Below are 26,555 nucleotides of genomic sequence, written 5' to 3'. Positions count from 1 at the left end.
TCTAAAGCCGGAACCATAAGCTGATACAGTGCGCCAAGAGAAGGGGGTGTTCTGAACGCAATTGCTATCAGCTGTTCTCCTTGTTTTCGTTCTGAAGAAACCCTTGTTGCTCTAAAAGGTTTTTTTTTTTTCTTTTTTTTTTATATCTTTGTGCCTATTTATCATTTGAGACTCCTCGTCGCTTTGTTTATTCCTACACCTTTTTATTATTTTTTTTTTTTTTATTCTGCAGCAATATTTATGCGATTACTTCAGAACTCAGCGTTTTACAAATTTCCATGCTCGAGCGCGCGGACGGCTCTTTTAAAGTGTTATTCTTCTTATTTTATTTTTATTTTTTTACGCGACGTTTGTCAACTTGTTAACGGACGCTTGCATTGTGTTAGCGGCCGGTATTTGTTAAAGAAAACAGTCGCGGCTTCTCGGGATATGCGGCACAAACACTTAAATAAAAACGCAAAAATAAAAGATCCTTCCTAAAATGAAAATACGGTACAAAAACATTCTAGCAGTTGTTTTTTTTTCTTGTTTATGTCACGTAAGATGTTGGATCTTACGCATATTTTTGATGCCCTGCTTTTTGAAATGTGCTCCGTCCTGCAGCGACGAGTGCTGACCCACTTCCGCGATATCTCGTGACCCCGTTGGTGTATTAGTATTAGTAAGCGATAGCTAATTATTCCCCACTGACCGCTATCGTAGATCCGCGTGTCAGCCGAGTCGTTGGCGTTGGCTACTCCTCCTAGTTGAAAGGCGCCAATGAAAAAGAAAAGTGGCTATCTAGGTTATTGCCTCCGCCAATCCGACGCCAATACGTCGCTGCCGTGAACCTTTAAGACGTACACGTAAATGTCCATTCTAGCCCTCTTGATGTGTTTATCTACGTCTTTTATATAATGGAGCATAGCAAGGAAACGTTATGGTAAGGGGAGGCTAAGAAACCACAAATATTCAAGATATAAACAAAGCAGTGCACAAAACAAAAGCGCAAAATCAATTTAAAAAAAAGTAATGCTCAGAATTTAACAGAGAAAATAATTAAACAAGAATAAAATATGCATACAACAAAATAAATATGTGTGGTTACACTTCATATGCAACGAGAAACAAATTAATTAAATATCCAGTTCCTACCTGAAGTAGATTAAACATCTTCAATCTACCTCACTATGAGAATGCAGTAGATAACAAATGTACGGTAAATTGCTAGGCAATAGTGTTGCATACGTGAAACGTCTAGCGATACTCTGGGTTTCCGGACGCCTATGTTCAGGGCATTCTTCATCAGATAGTTTAACGCATGGCATGTGTACACTTGATGGTTGTCCCTAGAATGAAGCGATACTAGCGCTAACCGGGCTGATAAACCTGGTGATCTTCCACAGCCTTCCATACTCTCGAGCTCCTCTCCCTCAGTGCATACAGGTGGTCAAGCTCCTCCTCGCCTACTCCTCTAGTCACATGACCTCCCCATTATCCAATCAGCGTTGACAACCTCACTCCTCCTTTCCCAACCGTCAACCAATCGGTGTCAAGCCTCGCGGCCACATCCTTATCGGGGCTTCACGAGATGCTGAACACCTTTTTTTTTTTTTATTTACATATACTGCAGGCCCCACATGGGCCCAAGCAGGAGGGATAGCATACATAATAAATATAATAGTAATACATACGGCAAAACACATGAACACAGACGCGTACATATAAGGCTGCGTTATACAATTTACCATACAGCATAAACAACACTTTATAACAGAGGTTTTCAAATGTGCGCATAAACAAAACAAAAAAAAATTGCAGTTTGGGACCAGACTGCCCCCTAGAGAAAAAAAACATAAATTCCAAAAAGCAAAAAACAACAGCAGCAAACGAAAATAGGTTGTAATGTGATGACGGTGCTAGTATTAAAGATACAACAAAAAAGATATCTCAGTTTCGAAGGCTTCGTTTGGCAACTTATTCCAATCTTCAATGGTTCTGGGAAAAAAAGAATTCTTGTAAAGATTAGTCCTTGCAAATATGGAGGTTAAGGTGAGTGAATGATGATGCCTTGTCGAGCGCGTGTCAAGTTGTGAAATATAACTTTGTGGCTGAATGCCCAATCTATGAAAATAAAGAGAATAGAGAAATTTTAACCGAGCTATTTTTCGTCGTTGAGTAAGGGTGGGAAGTTTGGACAGACGTAACATGTCTGTTGGGGAATCGAATCTATTAAACCGTCGGTAGATATATCTCAGTACTACGTTTTGTATCTTGTCGAGTCAAGTCAAAGAATGTTTCACATGAAAACGTGACAGGGTGTCAACTTGGTACCTGCGGGACGCAGTGCGGATGCCCATCAGGGCTTTCCTGCCAAATGTCATCTCAGCTTACGGTGATGTGTCGTAACATGCCGAGAAAAATATAATTCGCTTAACTATATGGTCTGGTTCCGTTCCCACCTGGTGCAAACCCTTTTTATTGCGATGGCCTATTCCCCCTTACTCGAAAAGCCATGCTTTTTACAGGCTGCACCTTTGTCTAGGCTTCACAAGATGCCGAACACCTAGCCAAAGAATGCGTAATGTTAAAAAATGGCATTAGATTTTCGCGGAACAATTGTGCTTCCGTGATAATAACTAGATTGGAGAAGGCCGTTCCCAGCTGGAATCCCATGGGGAATAGATGAGTTGATAAATTTTTGTTGAACCGGTTAATCGTTGAAAACTTTTAACCGGTTCAACTATGTACAAAGCTAAAGTTGAGGCTTGGGCGAGTTGGTACATACTTCGGAATTAAAAACAGCGCAGAAAGACGAGGACCAGACAAAGAAGTGACACGGACGTAGCGCTACGTCTGTGTCACTTCTTTGTCTGGTCCTCGTCTTTCCGCGCTGTTTTTAATTCCGAAGTATGTACAAAGCCTTGTGGTTTGAAAGTCACATCTTAAGGTGCCGTCCAACTTGAGTGGACCATGTTCTAACTCAGCGGTTCTCAAACATTGCTGTTTCGTGGACCCTTTGTGGATTGGCGAAGATGATAGAGGGCGCCATTTGTGGGGAGGGAAGGGGAAAGTTATAGGTTAATTATGATAATGGTTTAATAAATGAATGTAACTAGGTGTTAGTGTTAAGTATACTTCTCTCATTGATATATACATCAGAAAGCTCACCCAAAAATTTGAACGTTTCTTCTCAATCTGAAAAAAATGTGACTCTTATTGCTGGGCTTGAGTGATCAGGCATTGCTTAGCAGACCCTTCAAAATGCCTTTGCAGACCTAAAAGAGTCCGGGACCCCCATTCGGGAGCCACTGTTCTAAATAAATGTTAATTTTGATTAGCACATAATTGGAACCAAATAGCACCTGTATCGCTTGAAAGCTTCTCTAATGCTAGTCTTTAATTGTCACATATATACAAGGGTAACATATGTATGAAATGTAATTAAATTAAATTACCTAGCTCTAAGAGCAGGTAATGCTATTCAAATTAATACATATTTTTTGCTACCCAGTTTGAATTACATTGTTTAAGCAGCATTTCATGCATTTAGGTGTATTTGTTGGCTCTATACTCGTCGTTTGAGGTTTCATTACACAGTTTTACATTCATCATATTTTGTGCATTTGTTTTGTACATTTTATAAATCATAGGTTAGAGTGTCATAGGGTGCTGAACCTTCTAAGACAGTTAAGAGCATTGCCTCTTATCACGGCAATCTCATTGTAAAATTCAGTGAAAGACAGTGTCTTAAGCACTGGCATAGAGCCAAATAGAGCAGATACCTTACACCTTCAGCTGCAAGTAATGAATTACTAAGGTAGCAAATTGGGCCAGTTGGTAAACGTACACGATGAAGATGAACAGCTCAGTAGACGCAGACGAAGAAAAGACACAACCATGACAGGACACCGGTGTACTCTCGACCAAAATCTAATAGACGAAAAGGCACTTAAAAAACAAGCGACGTAAGTTAATCGGGTTATAAACAAATAAATAGACTTTCCATCCAAGTACCACATTATCACCGAGATAATAACCGTACGCAATGCAATTCATTCCTGGCCTCGAGAACACCACCTTTTTTCTGATAGAGCCACAAAAAGTTCGCTGGTGCACCTCTCCCCCAAGCTTGCAATAAAGGTTGCGACAAATATTTTCCTTGTCACTCTTTCCCTGTGTGCTTCGAAGAGAGTGACCCTGCTGAAGTTAGGCATACACTGACAGCCCCTGCAGTGCAAAGGAAGAATTTGAACTATCGTGGCCCATTGCAGGCACGTAGCCGGGGGGGGGGGGGGGGGGGGCATCGGGCCCGGGCACCTTCCCAAAATCTTCCATTTTGCTGAGACCTCCTCTCCCCCCTCCCCCTCATACAGCAGTTTATCATGCCCCCCCCCCCCCCCCCCCCCCCCTGAAACAAAATCCTGGCTACGTGCCTGCCCCATTGTAAATAGGAATGCTTCCTTAGCCTGTCATTCAGACACCTCTCTGTCTGGCCTACATAGCACTTTTTACATGACAAAGGCATTTTGTAAACGACACAAAAATTGCATGTCACAGCACTTCACATTCAAATGCTTTTTGTGCCAGCACTAACCCTAAAACAAATCTGACTCATTTTTGAATCGTGACTCATTCTTGGGGGGCTGAGGCACCACCAATATCTCTTACACACCTTTTTGGGAAAAAAATTTATTTTGTGACATGCGTGAATCAAAAAAATGTTTGTTCTGCAAGTTTAGTTTTTTTTTTTTTTAAAGTTTAGTAGATTTCTTAATTTGTTCTTCCTTTTGTTTGTGGAACACTGACTTTGTTTTGTTACTTTAAAATTTTCACAAGTTATTATCTGTTCATTCATTACAAAAAAAAATTCTCAATGCATCATTGACTTTTTTTATCATTTCATTGACTTGAATACCCTCTATGTATAGACTTAAATGGTTGGTGTAGATTGCAGAAGTAACATTCAAAGCTATTTTGAAGACTTTATTTAATTAACAGAAGAAACAGGGTCTATAAATGATATTTGAGAGATATATTTGATGTTTAATGGAATTGTCATGGGACGGGACTATTTTGTTTCCTTCTTCCCTAATACTATGAGCAGATGGAACAAGCTCCTTAAAAGATTTGGTAGTTTGGTATCACTGAGTACTTTGAATAATGCACTACTAAGTACTTCTTTGTTGTGTAGTTTCCTTCATTGCACCTTCATTTTTTGTTTTTGATCTACTGTTAATATGTGTATGTATTTCCTACCTTAGAATTCATACAGAATTATTAACACTCTACACAAATAAATACATTTGACTCCTGTGCTACGAATAAGTTTTGATATCTGACGCTTCCTCATATCACCAAATTCACTGACCTTCAAGAATATGTGACTCAGTTGTTAAACAAGTGTTATTTACAATTTGAGTTGCACAGTCGAAATGTAAAAGGTCTTGGTACTGACTCGCATTTCCCAGCAGAAGGCTCTTTTTCCCATCAGTAAAGCTTTACTTAGACGCCATTAAACTTACATAACCTATCATCCAGTAATATTTTCTTGCCATTCATACAGAATTCTAACAGCATAGACAAATCAATTTGGCTTCTGCGCTGTGAGTGAGTTCTGTTATTTGATGCTGCCTCATATCACCTAATTTACTGAAGTGAGCAAATAGACCTTTAAAATTATGTGGCTCAGTCGGTAAACGTGTTATTTACAATTCCAGTTGCACAGCACAAATGTAAAAGGTCTTGACTCTGACCCGCATTTCTCAGCATAAAGCCCTTTTTTCCCGTCTAGAAAGATTGACTTAATTGTTATTAAACTTATGCAGCCTGTTTTCCAGTAATATTTTCTTTCAAGAAAAGAATATTTTAGCTAAGCAGTGTTTTGTGTACCGTTATATCCCGAGAGGTAGCCCACCTAAAAGCGAGAGCAAGCGTAGTGAAAATGAGGAGTGGGTTAACTTTCGGTGTGCAATCAAGAAAATTTTTAAGAACGCTACTTTTATATTCTGTGACCTGCCAAGCTTTTTTTCACATTGAGGAAAAAGAGCAGGCTCTGCTCAAAACATCGAAAATTAAGGCTCGGCTGCTCCTCGGTTTTTTCTATGGCAATGGAGCGTGGAAAACCGTCCTTCCCAGTTTGCAATGTTCACTTACCTCCCGCTGCGCCTACGGTAACACGAATTTTGCCGAGGTCACCATGGGCCAGAGCCCTCCAATGACTAGAGGTGGGCTGGGCTATCTTTTTGTGTTTTTGAAAGAATAGCAAATCGTGCCAAAAACGGGTGGGTTGTCTTTCGGGTGTGGGGCATCTTTCGGAATGTTACGGTATATGTTGTTTACTGCTGTGCATACCTTTGTTTTTATATGAATTACACCCTGCGTAATGCCCAAAGTTCTTTGTGTATATCAAAAAAAATGAAAATCACTCTTTCTTTTGCTGTATTATTGTCCTCTTCATCGCGGCATTCTGCGTTCAATTTCTCCCACATGGTTACCGCCAATTATGCTGCACTGGAAGCTTGGTAAAATTAACGACATAGTTCATAAATAAGAAATTATTCGTGTGTGGTTGGAAATTGCGTCCAAATCGAATACAGTCAGCTTATTGCGTATATCTAGAGAAGGGAGCCTCTCTTGCCACTTTAGAACTGGCCACTTCGGTGCTGCGATTTGTGCATTACGTGCACGTAATGGACAATGGGGGTTGTTATGGGGTCATCATCCTAATCACTCCCGAATCCCAGTTTAATATTTGGAGCGCTAAACAGGTATTTTAAGCCCTGCATTTATGCCACGCATCACAAAAAGCCGGGAACCTTTGGGGCATTGTTTGAAAACTCATCTTTTATACAGTTTTCAAAATAAAAAAAAAAAAGGGAAAAACCAACTCCCGTAAAATACCGGCAAGCGCCCACTTAAAATTTAGAGATAATCGTGAAAAAAATTGGGGATGGGCGCTTGTGCAGTCATTCAATTCTACATATAAACGTACTGTGCGTATCTTTTCAGATCTTACAAGTTTGGGAAGGGGTGCTTAGTGTGGAATGGGTGGATGCGTGGTATTGTGCGGTAAATGAAGGAGAGTGTACTGGCTACCCCACTAATCACACCGATTGGTATGATTAGCGGTGTAGGAATTCGCGTACCGCCGCCGATTCGCCGTGTCCCGCGATTACCCTAGATGCGGTCGCCCCACACTTGCCTGGGCTCGGTAGCGTCCGAAGTTCCAAGAGGCTCTTCGCCCCCCGTCTACCGAGTATATCTCGATCGGTGGGCGAGGAGGTTTCTCCTCGCCCGCCATGGGGCGCCTGCAGCGCCATCCAGTGGCTGGGAGATAAAGCGGCACGTCGGGAGCCGAGTTCGAGATCCCGATCGACCCCGCGGCGACACGACCATGTGATCGTGTCTGAGGCGAGGCAGCTGCATAGCTGCCTCGCAGCCAAGATGGCAGAGTGGTTTGATGGGCGCCCTCGTGAATGCACGGTGCGCCATAGTGGGTAAATCCAGACTAACTGCCCTTTTCTCTACTCACTGTTCTAATGCCATAGTGGAGGGTTTCCGTCATCCTCCGTCTGTGGACGTTGCGTATCTGCATTCAACTCGGTTTTTGACATGTTAGGACAAGGTATATGTACATTTGGTGGGTCGCCGTCTAGTTTTGGTGCAATGAGGAAAAAAAAAGAAGAAAAGAGGGCCACTAGATTGTGGAAAAGGCATTGTTAGCAATGAAGTTACAAGACCCATCAACGAGGCGACGAACTGGACCGTCTACCTAAGTGAATGGCCTTCATCAAAGATGTTGCGCGATTGGTCAGGACCGTACTGACCACGTGCGATCATGTTTTAAATCTCCAACTCCCACTCTGCCGGGACTAATGTCTCTCGGCAGAAACCGTCGATACAACAACTCCCCAACATGGCGGAAACTTGACGATCAGTCGTAAATATGCTGGACGGCGCTTCTTGCGTGCGGTCCATCGGAGCTTGACTCCGACGTCCCCGCATGCCGTCGTCTCTTCCCCTTTCCCGGTTTCTTTCGTGGTTTAATTTCCTTTTCTTTTAAGTCTTCTATACCCATTTTGTCGTTGTCGGATATGTGGTCACTATAGTCCGTTGCAACTCAAGAAGGTAGGGCGAGGGAAAGGAAGGCCGGACAGGAGGAAGCAGACGGAACGCTAAAAAGAAGAGGAGGTTTCCCCCTCTCCTCTCCAGCGTTCCGTCTGCTTTCTTCTCTCCGGCCTTCCTTTCTCTCGCCCTACCTTTTTGAGTTGCAACAGACTATAGGAGGGCACGTCTTCCAAATGCCCAGCCTCCAGCCCTCACACCATGCCTAACGCCGCGTTTTGACCGCGCTCGCTCGTGTTCGAGGTGCATCGGACGTCGGAGCGTCGGCGAAGTTTGGAAGCTCGTGCCGGAGGTGGGATGACTGAATCTCTTCCCTCCCGTTCTCTCCTCGTCGGTGACTGCGAAAGATTATGGCCCAATGCACGCTCACGAAACCCCGCCCAACAGATTTCTGCAAATGCGCATCCACGTTTCAGTGGCACCCTGGAGGGCAAGCGGGACAAGCCGAGCTACCGGGCGCTCATGAACGATCCGATGCTGAAGCACTCCGGGCTGTACGACGACCACTGCTCTGACCTGGTCGTCTCGTGCCAGGTGTTCTCCGGGGGCAAGCCCCTGGCCCTGCCCGTCCAGACTTCCTACAAGCCCTTCACCACCCGTTGGAAGTGGGTACCGCCCCCGTCTTCTCGGGCACGTGTCTAAAGGCCCATTTACACTGCCCCGTTTTCTTACGTTACATTACAAAATCTTACGTACAAGTCACCGGGACATCTGTGCTTCATATTAAGTGTTTCTACCAGTTCAAAGAAAAAACATGGCACGCGACATTCGAAACACGAATGTTTCGGCGACTTGCACGTAACGTAAGAAAATGCAAGGATAAGGTGCAGTGTGAATCAGCCTTCAGTCCGGTCAGGGGGTTTGGCGGCCGAGTGTGCGAGGGCTCATTTGCGCACTTGCGTCTGCTTGCAGCTGAGTTCTCTAGCAATCTCTCGCAACCAGAGGACCCGCTGGTGCCGTCTATGAGGCAGCCCTAGAACTGGATTTCGCTAGAGCGAAGGTTTTGCGAGAATAAACCTAAGTGCTACCTACCAGAAACTTTATAATATTGTCTTAAGTTTTTCGCACCAAGAAAAAGTGAAAAAACTAGGAAATATATGGATGTCCGAAGTATGGCTGCCCGATAGATGGCACCAGCATCTTGTAAAAGACAAGCATCAGGAGAGGCTCCAGGAAGTTCTCAATGATACGACTCTCAGGAGATCTGACGAGCTGTTTCAGCTCATTAGCTAAGAGGAGCGCCAGCGCGGCGACTCCAGCAGCAACAATACTCCGGTTTCTTTTTTTTTTACCATTTTCTTAAATTACCTGAGACTGGGTGGAGGATTTAGAAGAATCAAAGGCGGAAGGGACAGCAACAGGGAGCGTGCCTGTTTCGTAGACGCTCGTTTCAAAGAGCAAGCGCCACATAAATACATACATACATACAGATCGCAAGAACTCTGTTGTAAGCAGGCGGAAGCATACGAGCCAGCATTTAACGCAGCTCGGAGCACATGGAGCGGACGCTTGCACTGCCAGGAATTCTGGGTTCAATCCCCAATAGAGAAATACAACTTCAGTGGCAAATTTGTATAGTTAAGATAAATGCATAAAAAAAAAAAAAAGTTGTGTCGTTGTATATACATCAACAAAAAATGTGGGAAAAAGCTGTGACTTATACACCAATAATTTGGTAATAGGAGTAGGTTTTATTTGCTCTGAAAAGACCGGTAAGGAAGTATTGTTGCGTAGAAGGGTGGTGAGCTGGGCTAATTGGTACGGGTTCAACATGATTGAAATCAGCGAACAACGTTAGGAAACTGTTGAAGAAAACAAAAGACATCTTTCCTGTCCTGTTTTCAGCGTCTTTCCAGTCTTCTGCTTTCTTCAACAGTTTTCTAACGTGGTTCGCTGATTTTGATCATGTTAAAGTATTGTTTCTTTTTTTTTTAAACCACAATTTTTTTTTAAGCGATGGGGGTGTTTGTATGACTTTGAGCATCTCGTACGGACATTTACGGAGTCGTTTTCGTCTCTCTGTTTCTTCCGCCAGTTGGAACGAGTGGCTCACCCTACCAATGAAGTTCAGCGACCTTCCTCGCAACGCCGTGCTGGCCCTGACTGTCTGGGACGTGTACGGTCCTCGTAAAAGCATGCCCGTTGGGGGCACCACCGTTTCCGTTTTTGGGAAGTACGGGTGAGTTCCTGTGTCTGTCAGATTGCTCAAGTTCCCATTTTTGACAAACGTGGATAAGTTTCCATTCTTGACAAGCGTGGATAAGTTCCCGTTTTTGGCAACTCTGGGCAAGTTCCCCTTTTAGAGTAGTTACAGGGAAAGTTTCTAGAATCATTATTATAAGATCAGCTGATAAAAAAAAAAAAGAAAAGCCCTTTGTCAGTATTTTTAGTACACATTCCAGTAGCTCAGGTGTGTACACCAACATTACAAGCTCATGAATACTTTACAGAAAAACAAAGTTGTGTTGAGTTTGCAATACCTGTTGAGGCAATTATGGTGTTCATCTTGAAACTCTAGGAAAGGAAAGCATGAAACATCTAGACAAAGGCACACAACTACAGGCTTTCAGTATAAAAGCCTGCACATGCCTGTCTTCATATTATGTTCTACGCTTTTGTTTTATAGTGATTTTCGCAACCACACTCATAAAACCTTTTGTAATGTTACAATATACATGCAGTAGTAGCAATTGTTCTTTTTGTAAATCGACTTTACTACAGCTATTATTTTTCACCAACGGGCGACTTTACAAGTATTTATGTTTCTTCATAAAATCGATTGTAACTGATCCCAGTGTGCCCGACAGAAGGAAGACCCTCAAAATAATTGCGAGGAATTTTAGCTAGCTTGGGAACATTGAAAGTCTTCAGCAATCTGACAGGAAGTAGCCACATTTAGAAAAATTCGGGAGTCTTTCTCCATTTCGATTTCAGCATCGCTATGTGGCAGAACAGCAATGTCCATGTGCCACTTGCGCATAACTCAAGACTCGCCACGCCCCGCGTTTCTCGAGTTGTCGGCAGCTATCGTTGCCCCATGTGCAATCGTGGCAAAAGATTGCTTGGGCTTTCAGGGCCATGCGTCAAGGCATGCACGACCTCCGCCTGTGGCTGGACGTGGAAGCAGACGGTAGCAGCAAGACGCAGACGCCCGGAAAGGTGTACGGCAGCCGGGACCAGATGAGCAGGCTGGTCAAGGTGCGTCACACATACAAACGCGCTTGCATTCCACGTGAGTTGTCACGATCGCAGTCGACGAGAGCACAATCTGCTCTTTGTGTGCGGATGAAACGGGTCTGTAGCGTGAGCCATGACACACACTACTATCGCTCTCGGAAAGTTTTAGTGGGTCGTTCTGACGACTCCGATGACGGTGCCCGATTTGCTGCCACCGCCTTTGCGCAAACGTAAAGTGACCATATTCCTCGGGCCCCAAAGCGGGACGCGTATCGGGGAAGGGGGGGGGGGGGGGGGGTTATTGTTCTGCGAGACTTGAACAGTTTAAATTTTGGTAACAAATCATACCTTTCCTTTTTCTTGCAATTTGCATACTGTGTGGCTTGCAGATATCTAATACACTTGGTTGGAATATTCCTTTAGTATTAATGCATTTATTTTTGTGTACTATGCCCATAGTACTGTTCACATTTTATACGCCAATTAACCTTCAGCATCTTCTCTCTCGAGCATATCTTCTTCCTTGATCAGAGGAAGCACCCTCTCACTGCTGCAATTCTTTCGTTTACCCGAACCTTTGGTCTATCCGCGGTTCGAGAAGCAAAAGCGGAACAAAACGGCGTCCCACAAGCACGCTGGCGGGACAGCGGGACCACGGCCGGAAAAGCGGGACGTCTGGTCACTTTACGCAAACGTTGTGTCGTTGTCGGGGGTATCGGAGGTGTCGGAACGACCTACTAAAACTCTCCATTGCCATTGGCAGAATGAGAACAACGGGGAGGAGCTTCAGTTGTCCCGCCTGAAGCGCGGGCTCCCTGCCTTGGACAATGCTTCGGCGTCTTGTGCGTGCACAATTGCAGCCAAAGCACGACAGAAGGCGACGAGCGCATGCTGGAAGCCGGGTGTTCGAAAGACACTCGCCACCTTTCTCATTCTGTCAGTGACTATAGCACAATATTTTTTTCACTGTGGAACTCATTTTGAGTTGAGAGTGATTTTGAAGCGAGCTTTTATTTCGAGGGGTTGGCCCCGAAATTGTGGCATGTTTCCAAATTGCTCTAGGCTCGAAATGGGTCTCGCATTGTAATTATTGCGCTATAAACTTTTCACTTTTGGAGATTTGCGAGATACGTTGTCCTGTCCTCGCACTTAAAAAAAAAAATGTGAGGACTTTTGTGTTTTCTAAAGCATGCATGTGTGCAAAAGTCTACCCAGGCACTGAAAAAAAAAAATCTTTATGAATTCAGTGTTCCTTTAAGCACGTGCGCGTATGTTCCGAAGCTTACTGGCCGCATATGTTTGATCCCTTCTGGCAGCTGAGCAAGAAGCATCGCAACGGCCGCCTGCTCAAAGTGGACTGGCTGGACCGGCTGACCTTCCGGGAGATTGAGCTAGTGAACAACAGCGAGAAGTGCAGCTCCAACCAGATGTTCCTCATGGTGGAGTTCCCCAGGGTGGTCTTCAGGGACCTCGAGTACACCGTCGTCTACTTCGAGAAGGTGCGTGCGGGCTCGCGTCGTTTCATTACGGCACCTGGAACGCACCCACGACCGGCATGTTTACCGGTTCCTGGAAGGCGGTCCTTCGGTTTCCTCTCACAACATTGTAGGTGGGCTACTTGGTTAAGCATAATGAATATAAATAGCACGAAGAGCAGACAAGGACACAAACACTAAGACGGGACTAGCGCTAGTTCTGTCTTCGGGCCGGTGTCCTGGTCCTTCCTTGGCGCTATTTATATTCATTACATGCCGAGTCATTGAGCGTGCCATGATCCTGGCTGGGGCACGGCAGCGGATGTGGTAGACTCCTGTTCTGCGGCGGGTCGCTCTGCAGCTCGACGGTCTGCAAAAGCTTCGGCAGCCCGGAGTTGTGACGACGGTGACAGCCGCATTTGCCAGCTCCCGGGACGTCGTTTGTTGCCACTTGGTGACCACTTTCGATGCGTGGGTGGACGCCAAATGCCGCATCAGTCGGAGACGCGCACCAGGCTCCAGAGTTTGCTCGCCACTGTCCAGTTTGTTCGGACAGCGGCTGAGATATTGAACGCAACCTACCGTTTGCAAAAATCCCAAAAGATCGTGCACACAAGGGATTCTGAGAACGTCCTGTATGCGCCGCGCCTTCTTGCCCTCTCAGCAACCCCTACATGAGCCTGGAGAGACTGAGAGAGATGAAGGGCAGCCAGGGTAGCGCCATAGCACGTTTGCACGCCTGCCCTCGCCCGCATGGCCCTTGTCACCTGTGTCGTCCGCTACAACCGGTTCTGTCCAACCAGTTCCCGGATTTTTTTGTTTGGCAGCACGTAGGGGGATAAGTGTTTTGCATCAAGTTAATCGCAAAAATGTTTTGGAAGCTCTTTTTCTTGTTGCTGACGGCTTTCTTCACGAGTGCATGAAATCTCATGAGAGGTCGCTGAAACTGAAACTTTGAATCTGAGAGAAGAAAATTACACATCACCATAGTCATTTCAGTGCAGGCGAATATGACTAACTCGCGCGTTATGCTCACATTTCCCTTATCTTTCGTTACTATGTGTAGCGTTATTACTGGTACGATTGAACCCATGGCTTTTAGTTCAACCTTCAGATAAGGCCAGCTAAACTAGAAAAAACATACACATAAAGTATGTTTTTTCATACACATACACATGAAGTATGAACCAACTAGCTAAGCTCAAGCCTGTTTTAGTTCAAGTCTGGAAGCGAGGGATAGTTTTTTTTTAATTGCAACGCACTCGGTATTGACCTTGCGGAAGAATTGCCTCAATTCTGTTTGTTTTTGGTGCATTGCCTGGACTCCAGGACGGCGACGACGCCTGCCAGAATGCTCCGCGGGCCGACATTGTCACCATTCCGGATCCAGACGTCTCTCTCGTAAGTTTCTCTCTTGAAATGTATGCAAAGTTTTAATGCGGAATGTCATAAAAATTGTGGAAACCGTCGCAAAATGTGTACAGTTTTGAAAATGAAAATGGAACCAATGACCTCATGATTGTGAGCTTGACATTCTACAACTGTGCCAATTAGTGGGTAGAGACAGAGCCAGCCGACTTTGTCTCAATGAAGGTGGTCCTTACTAATTGTTCAAACGCAAACGTCGGATGCCAGCGTTCGGCATTATGGTGCTTGGCTTTTTCGTTCTAAGAGTCTATGGGAAGAAACAGGAAATCCAAGATGTGCCCGTCATCGCATAAAAAAAGGACAGAGAGATTGTAATAAAATAACATGCTACCACAAAATGAAAAAAAAAGACTGCATTGTCACTTACAAGCTTTAAAGAATGTCGTGGAAACCTATTTTTTTATTTTTGAATTTGTGGTATGAAGGGGGGACATGAATCTTTAGAGGCAAAAAATTCCTAAAACTTTGTTTTTTGAAAACAGAAATGTTGACCTTTACAGCTCTTGCTTTTTTTAATCTACCAGGTTTCTAATTTCGTGGATGCATATGTGAGCTATAAATCAATGTATAATGTCTATGCAGGCTGAATGTGTGTTGAAGTCGACTCTAAAACACTATTTTCACAAAACACAATTTTCGGACTTGTTCAAAATTTGCAGGAAGGATATCTGTGCATCTAGGGCAGGTAGAAGTATAACCTTTCCTGAGACATGTAGCTAAATGTGTGAAGCATACAATGTTAAGAGCAGATTTCTTAATATAGGTTTAATACATTTTTTAATTGATCTTTCGTTTTATTACTTGTTAGCCGCACATTGAGCACTGAACTTCATTTTTTTAATAAAATCCTTAATAATTGGTTAATCTTAAAAGTGCTTCCAACATTGTATTCTCTATGCTTTGTAGTATCTAGCCATGTGTTAAAGAGGATATTTTGTTGAGTAGTTTTCTTCGTATTGTTATTCCAAACAAAGGCAGGTGAGCTTTAATTATCTTGAGGACAGTTCTACTGACTGAGAAAATGACCAGATATTTGAAATCAGCACAAAAAGCTGTATAAGCTCGTGCAGTTTCATTGAATTTGGTCTAAAAAAAGAAAAAAGCTTCAAGACCAGTGTTTTCCAGTTATTTTCACCAAAAATGGTTAAAAACTGTGGAATTGTTTTGGGTTTGTATTGCTTCGAGGAATTTTCTTTTTCTGATCTCTGGTGACTCTGCAGTATGAGCGTCTTCATTCATTTGAAAACAGTTTTATTGATATGAAATGAAGGCTTTAGTCAATCTAAATATACAACCTTTCGAACAAACTGCTAAGAGAAAAGGCTGTCTGGAAGTGAATATAGAGTCTGGTACTACCGCGAAATACCGGGGGAGCGCCCATCTCACTTTCACTGAAAACTGGGTCAATCGTGACATGGGCGCTTGTCCGGCCAAATCGGGCACTTAACATATAATTTGCAGAAATTCCAAGTTTGGGAAATGTTATTAGTAGACGCTTCCTCAGTATTTTATGGTAGTGTCGGATAAGCATTGCTGAAAGTAGCAAAAAAAAAAAAATGGTTTTGCTTTCGCTCCCAGGGGCACTCGAGTGCTTTTTGTCGAAGCTTGTTTTTGATGGCATATTGTTTGTTGGGCTTTAGTCAATGAAAATGGCCTGTTCCAGATAACAAGATGTCCTAGTAAGCTTGCAGTAATAGAAATGCACGAGCATATTTTTCTCTTGTGAGGGCCATCTTCGGGTCTCCACCAGCTCCATGAAATTTGACCAATGAAGCGGAGATTCCGAATGTTACTAAGATTGCTCTTTTTAGGCACGTTGTACATTATATTTTGACAAAAACGTAAAATTGTGGGTATAGGAGGCGTAATACAGCATTTATTGTTTGAAAACGCCAGAGCCCTTTATACTGGGAGAGCTTGGCCAGTGGGCGGAGCCTGTCCCCCGCCAGAACAAGCGGACTTTACGAGAGCACAAAATGGAGGGTTTTGCTTTTGGCTACCCTACTTACGTGCGCTAGTCCAAGTGTGCGGTTAGTAGTTGCTTTATAAACACAATTTCTTGTACTCTGACATTTTGTTATGCTTGCAGTTGGTCACTATGTTCAAGCACTGGCCATCCTTTATTGATCTCCAAAAACATAACTTACAAATAAGCTTTATCTCTTTTGGTTTTAAACAAAATAAAGCTTTCTCAAACAAAAATTATTCTGGCGACTGAGTGCAAAGGTCCGCAGCGCCTCTCCTAGTAAATATATCAGCTTGAACTTTAGAAATAACTAGAACACAAAGTTATTTCTAAAGTTCAAGCTGATATATTTACAAGTATGTATACCAACAAGCTCAACTCTTAACCGTTATTCAGTGCCTCTCCTAGATGGCGCCCTTCACGGCACTGAATTTTTGCGGGGTTCATTTTTGAGACCTAATATTCAAAGTATTGAAAGTTCACTTTTCACAAAAGAGGAATAAGTTTAAGCTCATATAATTTTAAGAGATCATTGTAGAAAAGTAAGTTCGAGCTACTGAGTATGTGTGCAGTGGCAAAAACACTTACATTAGCGATAAGCACTTTTATTACAATGGTGGGTCACAGCACACCTTGTGTGCCTAATCCAGAGTGGGTTCGAAATTCGATCACACAAAATGGTGTAGGCAAGGTGATACCTACTGGTTGCCTTACTTCCAGCTGTGGTTGCTGGACTGTCGGTATCTTCAAAAAATTGCCAAGCTCTCCCAGTATAAACAACTCTGGAAAACGCAGTTCGACAGTGCCCCCTGGCGTCTGTTCCAAGGCGCAGAAAGAGGGGCATGTTCCAATCTTTGTTTAGAGCTTTAGTAGAGAAATCAGTCACAGATAAGTGTAATTTCTGATTTTTTAGGGTACTTAGAGCCCGTAGATTGAGTTATCACCATTAATAGACAATCTTCTAAGTCTTTAAACAGCCTCCTCAATACAAAAAAAACGTCTCTTTGCCAAAGCGAAAAAAATCAATAATACAGACTCATGGAACCGTTACTATAATCAGGCACAGGTATGTAAAATAGAAGTGAAAAGAGCGAAAGAAGACTTTTTTGGAGTAAAGCTTAGAGATATGTTGAAATCAAATCCAAGAAAATTTTGGAGTACTATTGGGCCTCAAAGGGCCACGGGAACCCCTAAGGGGCTTATTAATGACGAAGGTAACCCTATGTCTGATTCTGAATGTGCCAACTCTTTGAACGCATTCTTTGGAGAAGTATTCACCAGTGAGGTTTTCCCACTGCCAACCTGTGATCCCGATGTCAACATTCCTTTTCTAGACAAATTTAACCTTACTTCTCTTGGTATAACCAAACTCATCGACAATCTTCCTCATTACTCTTCTCCAGGTAATGACAATATCACTGCCAAATTGCTTAAGCTAACTGCCCCTTACTCTAGTAGTCTCCTGAGTTTGTTGTATCAACAGAGTATTGACTTCGGAGTCATTCCTAAAGATTGGAAGCATGCTAAAGTGCTGCCTATATTTAAGTCCGGTGACAAAAATTCTCCTAACAACTACCGTCCTATATCACTGACCAGTATCCCCTGTAAGCTTTTAGAACATATATTATATAGTAACATTATGAGTCACCTTTCAGACAACGACCTCCTCTTTTGCAATCAACACGGTTTTCGAAAACATAAATCATGTGTAACGCAGTTATTTGAATTGGTTAATGATGTTCATGAAGCTATTCATTCTAGGGTTCAAACAGATGCTGTGTTTATAGATTTCTCTAAGGCTTTTGACAGGGTTCCTCACCAGCGGTTACTGAAAAAGTTAGGCAGTCTAAATCTTCACCCTATGTACACCAATTGGATCCTTAATTTTCTCTCGCACCGAACACAATCAGTAACCATTAACAAAGAAACCTCTAATACAATAAATGTAATATCTGGAGTTCCTCAGGGCTCAGTTCTTGGACCGCTTCTTTTTCTTGTTTATATCAATGACCTCCCGACAAACATAACCTCTAAAATTCGACTGTTTGCTGACGATTGCGTTATTTATAGGCAAATACGTAACTCGGACGATGCTTCGCAATTGCAGCGGGATCTTGATTCCATCACAGCTTGGTGTACGGATTGGCAAATGTGTGTTAACGTATCAAAAAGCAAAGTCATGACGTTCTCGACCAAGAAAAGCAATATTACTTTTGATTATACACTCGCCAACACAAATCTTGAAAGGGTAACAAAGTATAAGTACCTTGGCGTTATTTTAACTGAAAAACTGGATTGGAAGGAACATATAGACTTTATTGTTGGTAGGGCAAACCAATCGCTGGGTTACTTGAAAAGACACCTGTACTTAGCTCCTCCAGAAGTCCGCATCCTTGCATACACATCATTTGTTCGTTCTAAAGTTGAATACGCTAGTGTGATTTGGAACCCTTGGCAAATAAATCTTACACAGAAGTTAGAGTCCGTACAAAACAAAGCTGCGCGTTTTATTTATAAAGACTATTCACACTCATCCAGTGTAACTGCCCTGAAATCGAGAGCAGGCTTGCAATCATTGAGTAGCAGACGTAAACAGGCGAGGCTTTTATTTTTACATAAAATCTACTACTTCAACCAGGAACTCAAGAAACTACTTTTGCTCCCTCCGTACCATATTTCTCCTAGGATTGATCATCCCTTCAAGATAAGATTATCACCTAGTCACACCAAACAATTTTCGGAATCGCCTTTGCAATTAGCCATTAAGGACTGGAACAGTCTACCTGAATCGGTTGCGGGTCTAGCGGACGTCGCTCTTTTCAGAGACGCCTGTGAAACTTTGTTCAATGACTAATATTTTTTTTTTTTTTTTTTGCGTACTGTGCGTGTACGCCACCTGCATGTTTTACCTTTATTGGTATATGCGCTTGTGTTACCTCTGACGGTCGTCTGCTTGGTTAGTTGAACCATACTGTATGCTTTTTTTTTTCTTTTTTTTTTTAAGTACGTGCTGATCTTTCGCTTTTCTCTCATTCGCGTGTATTTTGTATTAGAATAGAATCAGCTTGTCTCCTCCCCCCTCATGTAATGCCTTCGGGCGATTTGAGGTCAATAAATGAAATGAAATGAAAAAAAATCTCGGAATCCACTTCAGCGCCCCCTTAAGCTTACAGGGCAGAAAGGCTACAGGCATGAGGTTGCCGTCTTGAAACATGCTTTTGCTGAATGAGCAGTAGCTCTAGGAAGTCACGTTTCAAAACAAGAACACCATTTCAGGATTAAAAGCGCTAAAAACAAGGACCAGCAAAAGAAGACATACACACGGTAGAGTGCTCTACTGTGTGTGTGTCTTCTTTTGCTGGTCCTCGTTTTTTAGCGCTTTTAATTCTTAAACGTACCATCAACTAGCCCAAGTGAATAGCCTTTTACAGGAACACCAAATGAGGCCACTAAGCAGGCGTGTGGAGTAATAAAGTATGTTTCAACAAGCGCATGCTAGCTCATGCTTGTCACCTTTGCTGCACTGTCAGCTTAAAAATAAAACAGAGGCTACAAGCTACCCCAGTTCATGACTATAGACTACCAAGCTCAACGAATGAGGAACATCAACATAGTTACTAGTTAACTAGCACTACTACTTCCCAGTAGAACTTCATTTATCAACAGACACAACTTTCACGAGGCAGCTGTACAAGTGTGACGCCCATTTTAAGGGCCCGTAGGCACGGGGCAGCTGTTAAACAAGGCTGTTTGCCCTTTCCCTTTCGTGTTTCTTCCTTTCCAACTCTCTCCTCTCCCGTCCCGCCGCTCAGCCTCCATGACAAGCTGCCGCCCTTTCCCACAGCTGCGTGCCGTCCGTCAGCCGTGGCGCACTCTTTGTAATGCCAGCCGAGTCTTTGGCAGCCTTAGTTGGCAGCCACATGTTATCATATTGGCTTTGTCCTTTGCTGCGTCGTTAGAGCACCATTGGGTGCCTGGTTTCCGGCTAGGCCTTCTTTTTGTGTTCTGCTACTTTCCTAAAACCTGTCTAGTATTCCCGTGTTAGCTGTCTTGACTTGCATCAGCTGTAGTTGCGTCAGCTGTTGTTTTCTGCCACTTCCCTTTGACTTTTATAGCAGTCTGGTGTAAGCGGTTACAAACTTCCTATTCATTCCTATAGCAGTTCCCTTTGATGTCCTTCGAGTCTTTTTATGCTATCAAAGGACTTTTATTGAGAAGTGATCTACTTCGTTTCTTAAATTGTGAGCCAGTTCCTACGGTACATCTCGAACTCTGCAAGCCGTTTGTCAGTTTCTGTGAGCCGCTGTCTATAAGTTCTAAGTTCTATGAGATCTCTGCTCAATTATATGGGTAATCTAATTCCTTTGTGTTTCCTGCTAAATTTAGAAGGCCGTTTTCTGGCTTCTATGGTTTCTCTACCAGTTTCTGTCGCTCTTCTAGTTCCTATGTGCCGCCTACTAATTTCTGCTGGTCATTTGCATGTCTAACAATTAATTTTATGGGTGTAGCAACTTGAATTATTTATGTGGAGTTGTCTCTCTTAGTTCTAATAAAGCTTACAACTGATTCTTTAGGTGGCTCTTAGATCGAGTTCTAGTTCCCATAAGTTGTCTGCTTTTCCCAATTTTTCGTCCTTATATAAATTATGTTTCCGTTTTCGTTTTTTCGATGGTTTATATTTCTTTGTAGTGTTCAGTGAATATGTCATCGACGTTCACTCAGTTCTTCACTCTTTGCTGGTACATAATTTAATTTCTGAAGACGCCCAGCGGCAAATTTGTGAGCTGATGACCCTAAAATCTGCGACCCGACCTGACACTGGCGAGGTTTGAATATGTCTCTTTTATGTTTTAGCTTTATTGTTTTTTTTTTGGTTCCAGTGAACTTTTGTAGTCTCTGCATAACTTGTTGTGTTGTAAGCTGGGCAAGTTGGTGATCACTGATTAGTAAACATTGTGTCCTGTCCTTTTGTCCAGCCTTTTTGTCCAGTCCTTTCATGCGCTGTTTTTCATTGTGCTTATGTTGTGGTGTTGTCCGTTTCATCCTGTTTAGGCTTGCCGTGACATTTTATTGTGTTGTGTTTAGGAGAACTTGGTGGAGGGCAAACACCACAAGCTGTCGCGCAGTCTTCGCTCTGGCCTGACCGATAAGGACCTGAAGCCAAATGCTGCAACCAGGGACCAGCTCAATGTGAGATGACAGGAATGTTACTGCATTTTTTTAAATATTTTGTTCCGTTACGACACTTGGTTCTGCAATGTCTCCATGTGCTGTAGATATGAAAGGTTGCAAGATGTGAAAAATGAGATGTGCAACATTTGAATATTGTACAAATGAATGCAGTATTATTTTGCTCTTTGAATGTACATGCAAGTTAATTGTTGCGTGCAGTGCAATATGTTTACTTAAGTTTGTGCAACCTGCAGGTTTTGTTTTTGGTCTCTGCTGCATTTTGTAATCAGACACCTGGGAAAAAGAATCTATGAGTGCAAAAGTCTCTCGAGAAGTTTGAACCTGCTTGTCCTTGTTCATTTATTTATTTATTCAGGTTACCCCAGAGCAGCTAAAAGGCATTATTTGAGGGAGGGGTGCAAGGACATATCATCGAGGTTACAAACATGAGGCAATCTGACCAGAACATGCAAGACACAAGTTTTGAGTTACTGTATGGCGGATGTACAAGACGCATAACATGACAGACTGTACTACCAATTCAGAATGCCAACATGGTTAACATGATTGAAGAACTACGACACGGAGGTTATGGAGACTTCTGGTAGCAGGTTCCAATCAATCATTGCAGACGGGAAGAAAGAGTGTTTAGACGTGTCTGTTCTGCACCGGTACCTCTCCCCTTTTTGAGTGGTGAGGTGCCACAAGTGCTTCGTTTTTGTCTGATCCAAGTTAAACATGAAAATAATGTAGTTCTAACTTTTTTGACCTATACTATTGTGGGTCAAGAGAAATAAATCTAGCTAATTTTTTTTATTATTCAAACTCTCATTTGAAAGTTTTCGGTATCTGCTATAAACTTGGCAGTCATATTTCGGATTTCCTGTGGTCAGCCTTTAAGATTAAGCCTGACAAGATTCATGGGAGTCAGTGACATTCTTTGATACAGGTCTAATATAAGATACAGATCATCATATTTTGTTCATTTAACATATTTAAGGTAATGTTTGAAGTTTTGATTAATGAAATTTAGTGTATGAGTAGCTCTAGCACTTGCATTACCTGTGGCCGGTTGAGGAAAATTTTTTATAGCGGTTATGGGCCCTTCCCACCACTGGAAATGATGTCCATTGTTGATGTTGTAGTACTATTTGATGCTGTAGTTGTTGATGTTGTAGTTGGCGATGTAGGGCGTCCGTCGTCGATATTGCCGAATTCTTGAAAGGTATTGCCCGCCGCTTGCTGGAATCAAACCCGGGTCCACTGCGTGTGATGCGGGTGCATTACCACTGAACCACTTTACAGCAATAATAACCCCCTCTAAACTAGTTTTTTTTGTAGTACTCAATGCCCACTGCACACACCCTCTGGAGAAAAAAAGTAGCCTAAACAAAATGCCGTCGTACCACCGTCAGTGCCAAGAGCTCGTGCCGGCAGATGCACTTGCGCACACCCCAAAACAAAAAAAGGAACAAAAGCTGTCAGAACAGAATGGAACGAAACAAAAGCATTCAGAGCAAAAGAGACGTTTATTTTGTTCCGAACGCTTTTATTCACGCACCCCGCTGCTCCACGTTGCGTGAACGCGACGCCCATGCCCAATGACTCCGCCGTGACGTTTTGCAGCTATCGCTATGGCTGTACTGTGGACTAACACGGGACTGTTCATTGTTTCGTAAAATGCACCCCGGGGTGCATTTTACAAATTGAATTGTGCGGACGGTGATGGGATGTATGATTTTTTCACAGATTCATTAATGTAGCACTTAGCGAAAGTGATTAATTTCACGCAGATGCCAACGTTAGCCACAATTCTTTGCACTTTTTGTACCTATTCTGCATTTCACATTCTGATATCCTACCGGTTTGTCCTCCAAGGTGATTGTGAACTACCCATCCACCAAAGCACTGACGTCTGAAGAGCAAGACTTGGTTTGGAAGTTCCGCTTCTACCTCCAGAGCCAGAAGAAGGTGCGTCACCGTGGCGGGAGAAATAGCCGTAACCGTCCTAACACCTCTCTTTTTGCTCCGTTTTTTTGGTTTGTTTTGCCTACCATCAGAAAACTGCCGTTAAAACGAGGTAGCATGGTCTATATTTTTTTTACCTATAGCCGGTTGCGTATGCTCAGAGTTGCTGTGAAGGGTGGACACATAGGACATGGTCCCTCGATTTCTAGCCTGGCTTTTGCAACGTCATTTGTTGCCACTTAGGGACCAATTTCAATGTTTGGGTGGGGCAGGATCGTACGACGCTAAACATGCCAGCCGACAATGTTTTCCAGGCGCCGTCGACATGCGGTGGTATTTTAACAACAGAGGAGCAAGTTAAACAAATTATTAAACGTAATAACGGCCATGTTTTCACGTGTCTCTAGGGAATGCGACTACCCCCGACGATTTCAGCCAGTAAGTCTGTACAAACAGATGGACAAAACTCGTGCCATGCTTGAAAATAAAAGAAAAAGCATTTTATGTTGGGCGTCCTTTGCCTGCTTTTTCCCCGTCATGGATGTTTGACTTCCTTCTTTTGCCCTCTCTGTTATGACAGAAATGGGTCGATAGAAGTTCCTAAGAAAAGTGACACCATCCTGCGCTTGCTAATCGCATTTCGCGGGCGACTCGCGTATAGTTAGGGTCTGGGGTTTATCGCGCATAAATAAGCTTCGCGGGAGTTCGGCCACAGCCATTACAACGTCTGCTCTACTGCTCTACTTACGGTGCCAATGTGGTGCGCACACTCCTCTTTCTTGTCTGCGATTCTGTCGCCAGGTGCGAGTTTACGAGACAAAACCTAATGCGCTCAGCGCCGAGCACATTTCTGCATGCTCCTGCCCTCTCATTGTAAAGGCTGGTTTACGCACTTGCGTCCGACTCGGAGCAACTGCGTCGCGACCGCTCGGAACTGCTTACGCAGACACATCAAACAAGTGACACCCAATGGACGCAACAAATGCACATGCAGGCCCTGGCCAAGTTTGTGAAGTGCGTCAACTGGAAGTCTGGGCCCGAAGCCCGCCAGGCCCTGGAGCTCCTCCGCTCCTGGCAGCCCATGGATGTGGAGGACGCCCTGGAGCTCCTGGGACCCCAGTTTGGGCACCCCGCCGTGCGGCGCTACGCCGTGGCCCGGCTGCGGCAGGCGGACGCGGACGACCTGCTGCTCTACCTGCTCCAGCTGGTGCAGGCGCTCAAGTACGAGCGGCTGGAGGACCTGCTGGCGGGAATGGAGGCTGCCGCCGAGCTGCAGCAGCCGGCCGGAGGGCCCCTGCCCGGCGAAAGAGGGGACAGGTGGGTGCGGCCAGTCCTTTTTTAGGCCTGACTTTAAGGCACGTTTTCTCGGACTAGGTTCCCCAAGCTCCCGAATTTTCGGCGTTAGTTTGTCGCCAAATATTTTGTTCAGATTTCCGGCCAGTTAATGCGGGGGCATAAATTTCTGAGCTCTAACAATGTCCGGAGGACAGCATACATTGTAAGCATTGCCAACTCGGTCGTGTGAGTGTGGGTTTGTGACAAACGTCGATGTTGTGGGCTGACAAAAGAACACTTCATGGCTTGCACTGGCCATGAATTGAAGAGGTTAACGCTTCTCAGTTTTCTCCGACGCTCCGTGTAACAGGCAGTGCATGGAGCTATAAACAATTGCACATCTCGTACGTTGTAACCATCGCTGATAACATCTAAAGAGGGATCTGTGGTAAAGCGTGTTAATGCATTGCAGCTTGGAGCATGTAGAGCGAAAGCTAGCGCTGCAGATTCCAGGAATCCTTGGCTCAATCGCCACCTTTGCCCATTTCGATCTGGATGAGCATTGTACCGGCATGACGTCGTGTGTCGCTACTTCATGGTGCTCACTAAAAACCCTAGGCTCGCGGTGGTACTGCGCCGGCAAAATTCCTCATCTACGGCGGAGACGCCCGTCATAACTGACTCGCTTCCCGCATCTAAACGTACACATGACGTAATTTTATTACATTCATACCTTGTAACATTTTGCGGTTTTCCTCTAGGGGCAGCTTTGTCGGCTCCGCCGAAGTGGTGGATCACCAGCAGCGGAGCGACTCCTTCTCGTCGGACCAGTTGAGGAAATCCTCCATCTCGACGGGAGTGGTAGGAGCCGAGGACCCCTTCGGAGATCCCGAGGCTCCGCCGTCCATCTCCGTCACCGGACAGTCCGAGGTCGGTGCACAGATCGCTTCGGTACTATATTTGGCATCGGCTATTAATGTGAAAAGTTATTTGGCTAGGTGTTTGGCATTTCGTGAAGCCCAGATAAAAGCGTGGCCGCGAGGCTCGACGCTTATTGGTTGATGGGTGGGAGAGGAGGAGTGAGGTTGGCGAGGTCGGCCAACTGTGCGTTGCTTTGCTTCACTTCCAGTGCGACTTGGCCACCTTCCTGATTACGAGGGCTTGTTCCAGCGACACCCTAGCCAACTATTTCTACTGGTTTGTAGCCGTTTCGTATCATCTTCGTGTGCTCTGAGCCTCCTGGAAAAAACCCAGGCTAGCAGCTGACGTTTTGCTAAGAGTGTAAGTGTTCTATAAGCGTACCGTTGCAAGGTACGCTTATAAAACATGTTCGGGACACCTGTTTTATAAGTTCAGTTTGGGGAACGCTAGACTCAATGTAACCACCTGTGGAGTGGAAGGCTGGTTTCCAGTATGGTTGTCTCGAGTGGCAGCCAAATTTCTTGCGACTGCTTAGCGTTTCGTTCTTTGTTGTAGGTACCTGTATGTGGAGAGTGAAGACCAGGACAATGTGGTGAAGGACTCCAAGGTGAAGGAGATGTACTTGGCAGTCATGAAGAGGTTCAACCACTGCCTCCTCAAGGTGACTTCTCTGTTTGGTGCCGTTTTACCTTTTCTGGAAGGCCAGATGGGGAAGGGGGGAACCTTTCTCTCCCTTCGTGGGGATTAGCGATTAGCCAACACCTAGAGAGCAAAGCTGGAGCGCAGTGTCTTGGGCGTCATGTACAGAAGACCATTGCAGCACGCAGGATGGACTGCTGCATCATTGTTCGACTGGGACTCACGTTCAGTCAGTCAAAATACAAATCTTAGTCGAACGGTGTGTCCGTGTTTGACACCGAGAATTCGGCACCACAGCCTTGCTTTCTAGGTGTTGGATCGGCTCCCAAACCTGCAATGTTTGGGTGGGGAGAAATGAAGGGAAGGAAAGCGGGGAAGAGTTTTCAAGTCGGCTGAAAATGATTTGGGACGTTGGCCTTTAAAGCGTA

The 26,555-nt window shown here is 44.1% G+C and overlaps 1 protein-coding gene across 1 annotated transcript in view; it reads left to right on the top strand.

Moving 5' to 3' along the window:
- The window catches only part of LOC8034579 (phosphatidylinositol 3-kinase catalytic subunit type 3), a 38,753-nt gene that overhangs the window by 172 nt on the left and 12,026 nt on the right, over positions 1-26,555 (top strand). Inside the window, exons 2-12 of the mRNA XM_029990993.3 lie at positions 8,523-8,711; positions 10,142-10,285; positions 11,181-11,304; positions 12,600-12,782; positions 14,088-14,159; positions 21,238-21,342; positions 23,203-23,295; positions 24,287-24,609; positions 25,329-25,497; positions 25,697-25,764; positions 26,044-26,149. Coding sequence (XP_029846853.2) covers positions 8,523-8,711; positions 10,142-10,285; positions 11,181-11,304; positions 12,600-12,782; positions 14,088-14,159; positions 21,238-21,342; positions 23,203-23,295; positions 24,287-24,609; positions 25,329-25,497; positions 25,697-25,764; positions 26,044-26,149 — 1,576 coding nt within the window. The remainder of the gene's footprint in view (positions 1-8,522; positions 8,712-10,141; positions 10,286-11,180; positions 11,305-12,599; positions 12,783-14,087; positions 14,160-21,237; positions 21,343-23,202; positions 23,296-24,286; positions 24,610-25,328; positions 25,498-25,696; positions 25,765-26,043; positions 26,150-26,555) is intronic.

The sequence above is a fragment of the Ixodes scapularis genome, unplaced genomic scaffold (genome assembly GCF_016920785.2).
Source record: "Ixodes scapularis isolate PalLabHiFi unplaced genomic scaffold, ASM1692078v2 PGA_scaffold11__112_contigs__length_91849675, whole genome shotgun sequence".
Taxonomy (NCBI): Eukaryota; Metazoa; Arthropoda; class Arachnida; order Ixodida; family Ixodidae; genus Ixodes; species Ixodes scapularis.
This window is presented reverse-complemented; position numbering and strand designations above follow the sequence as displayed.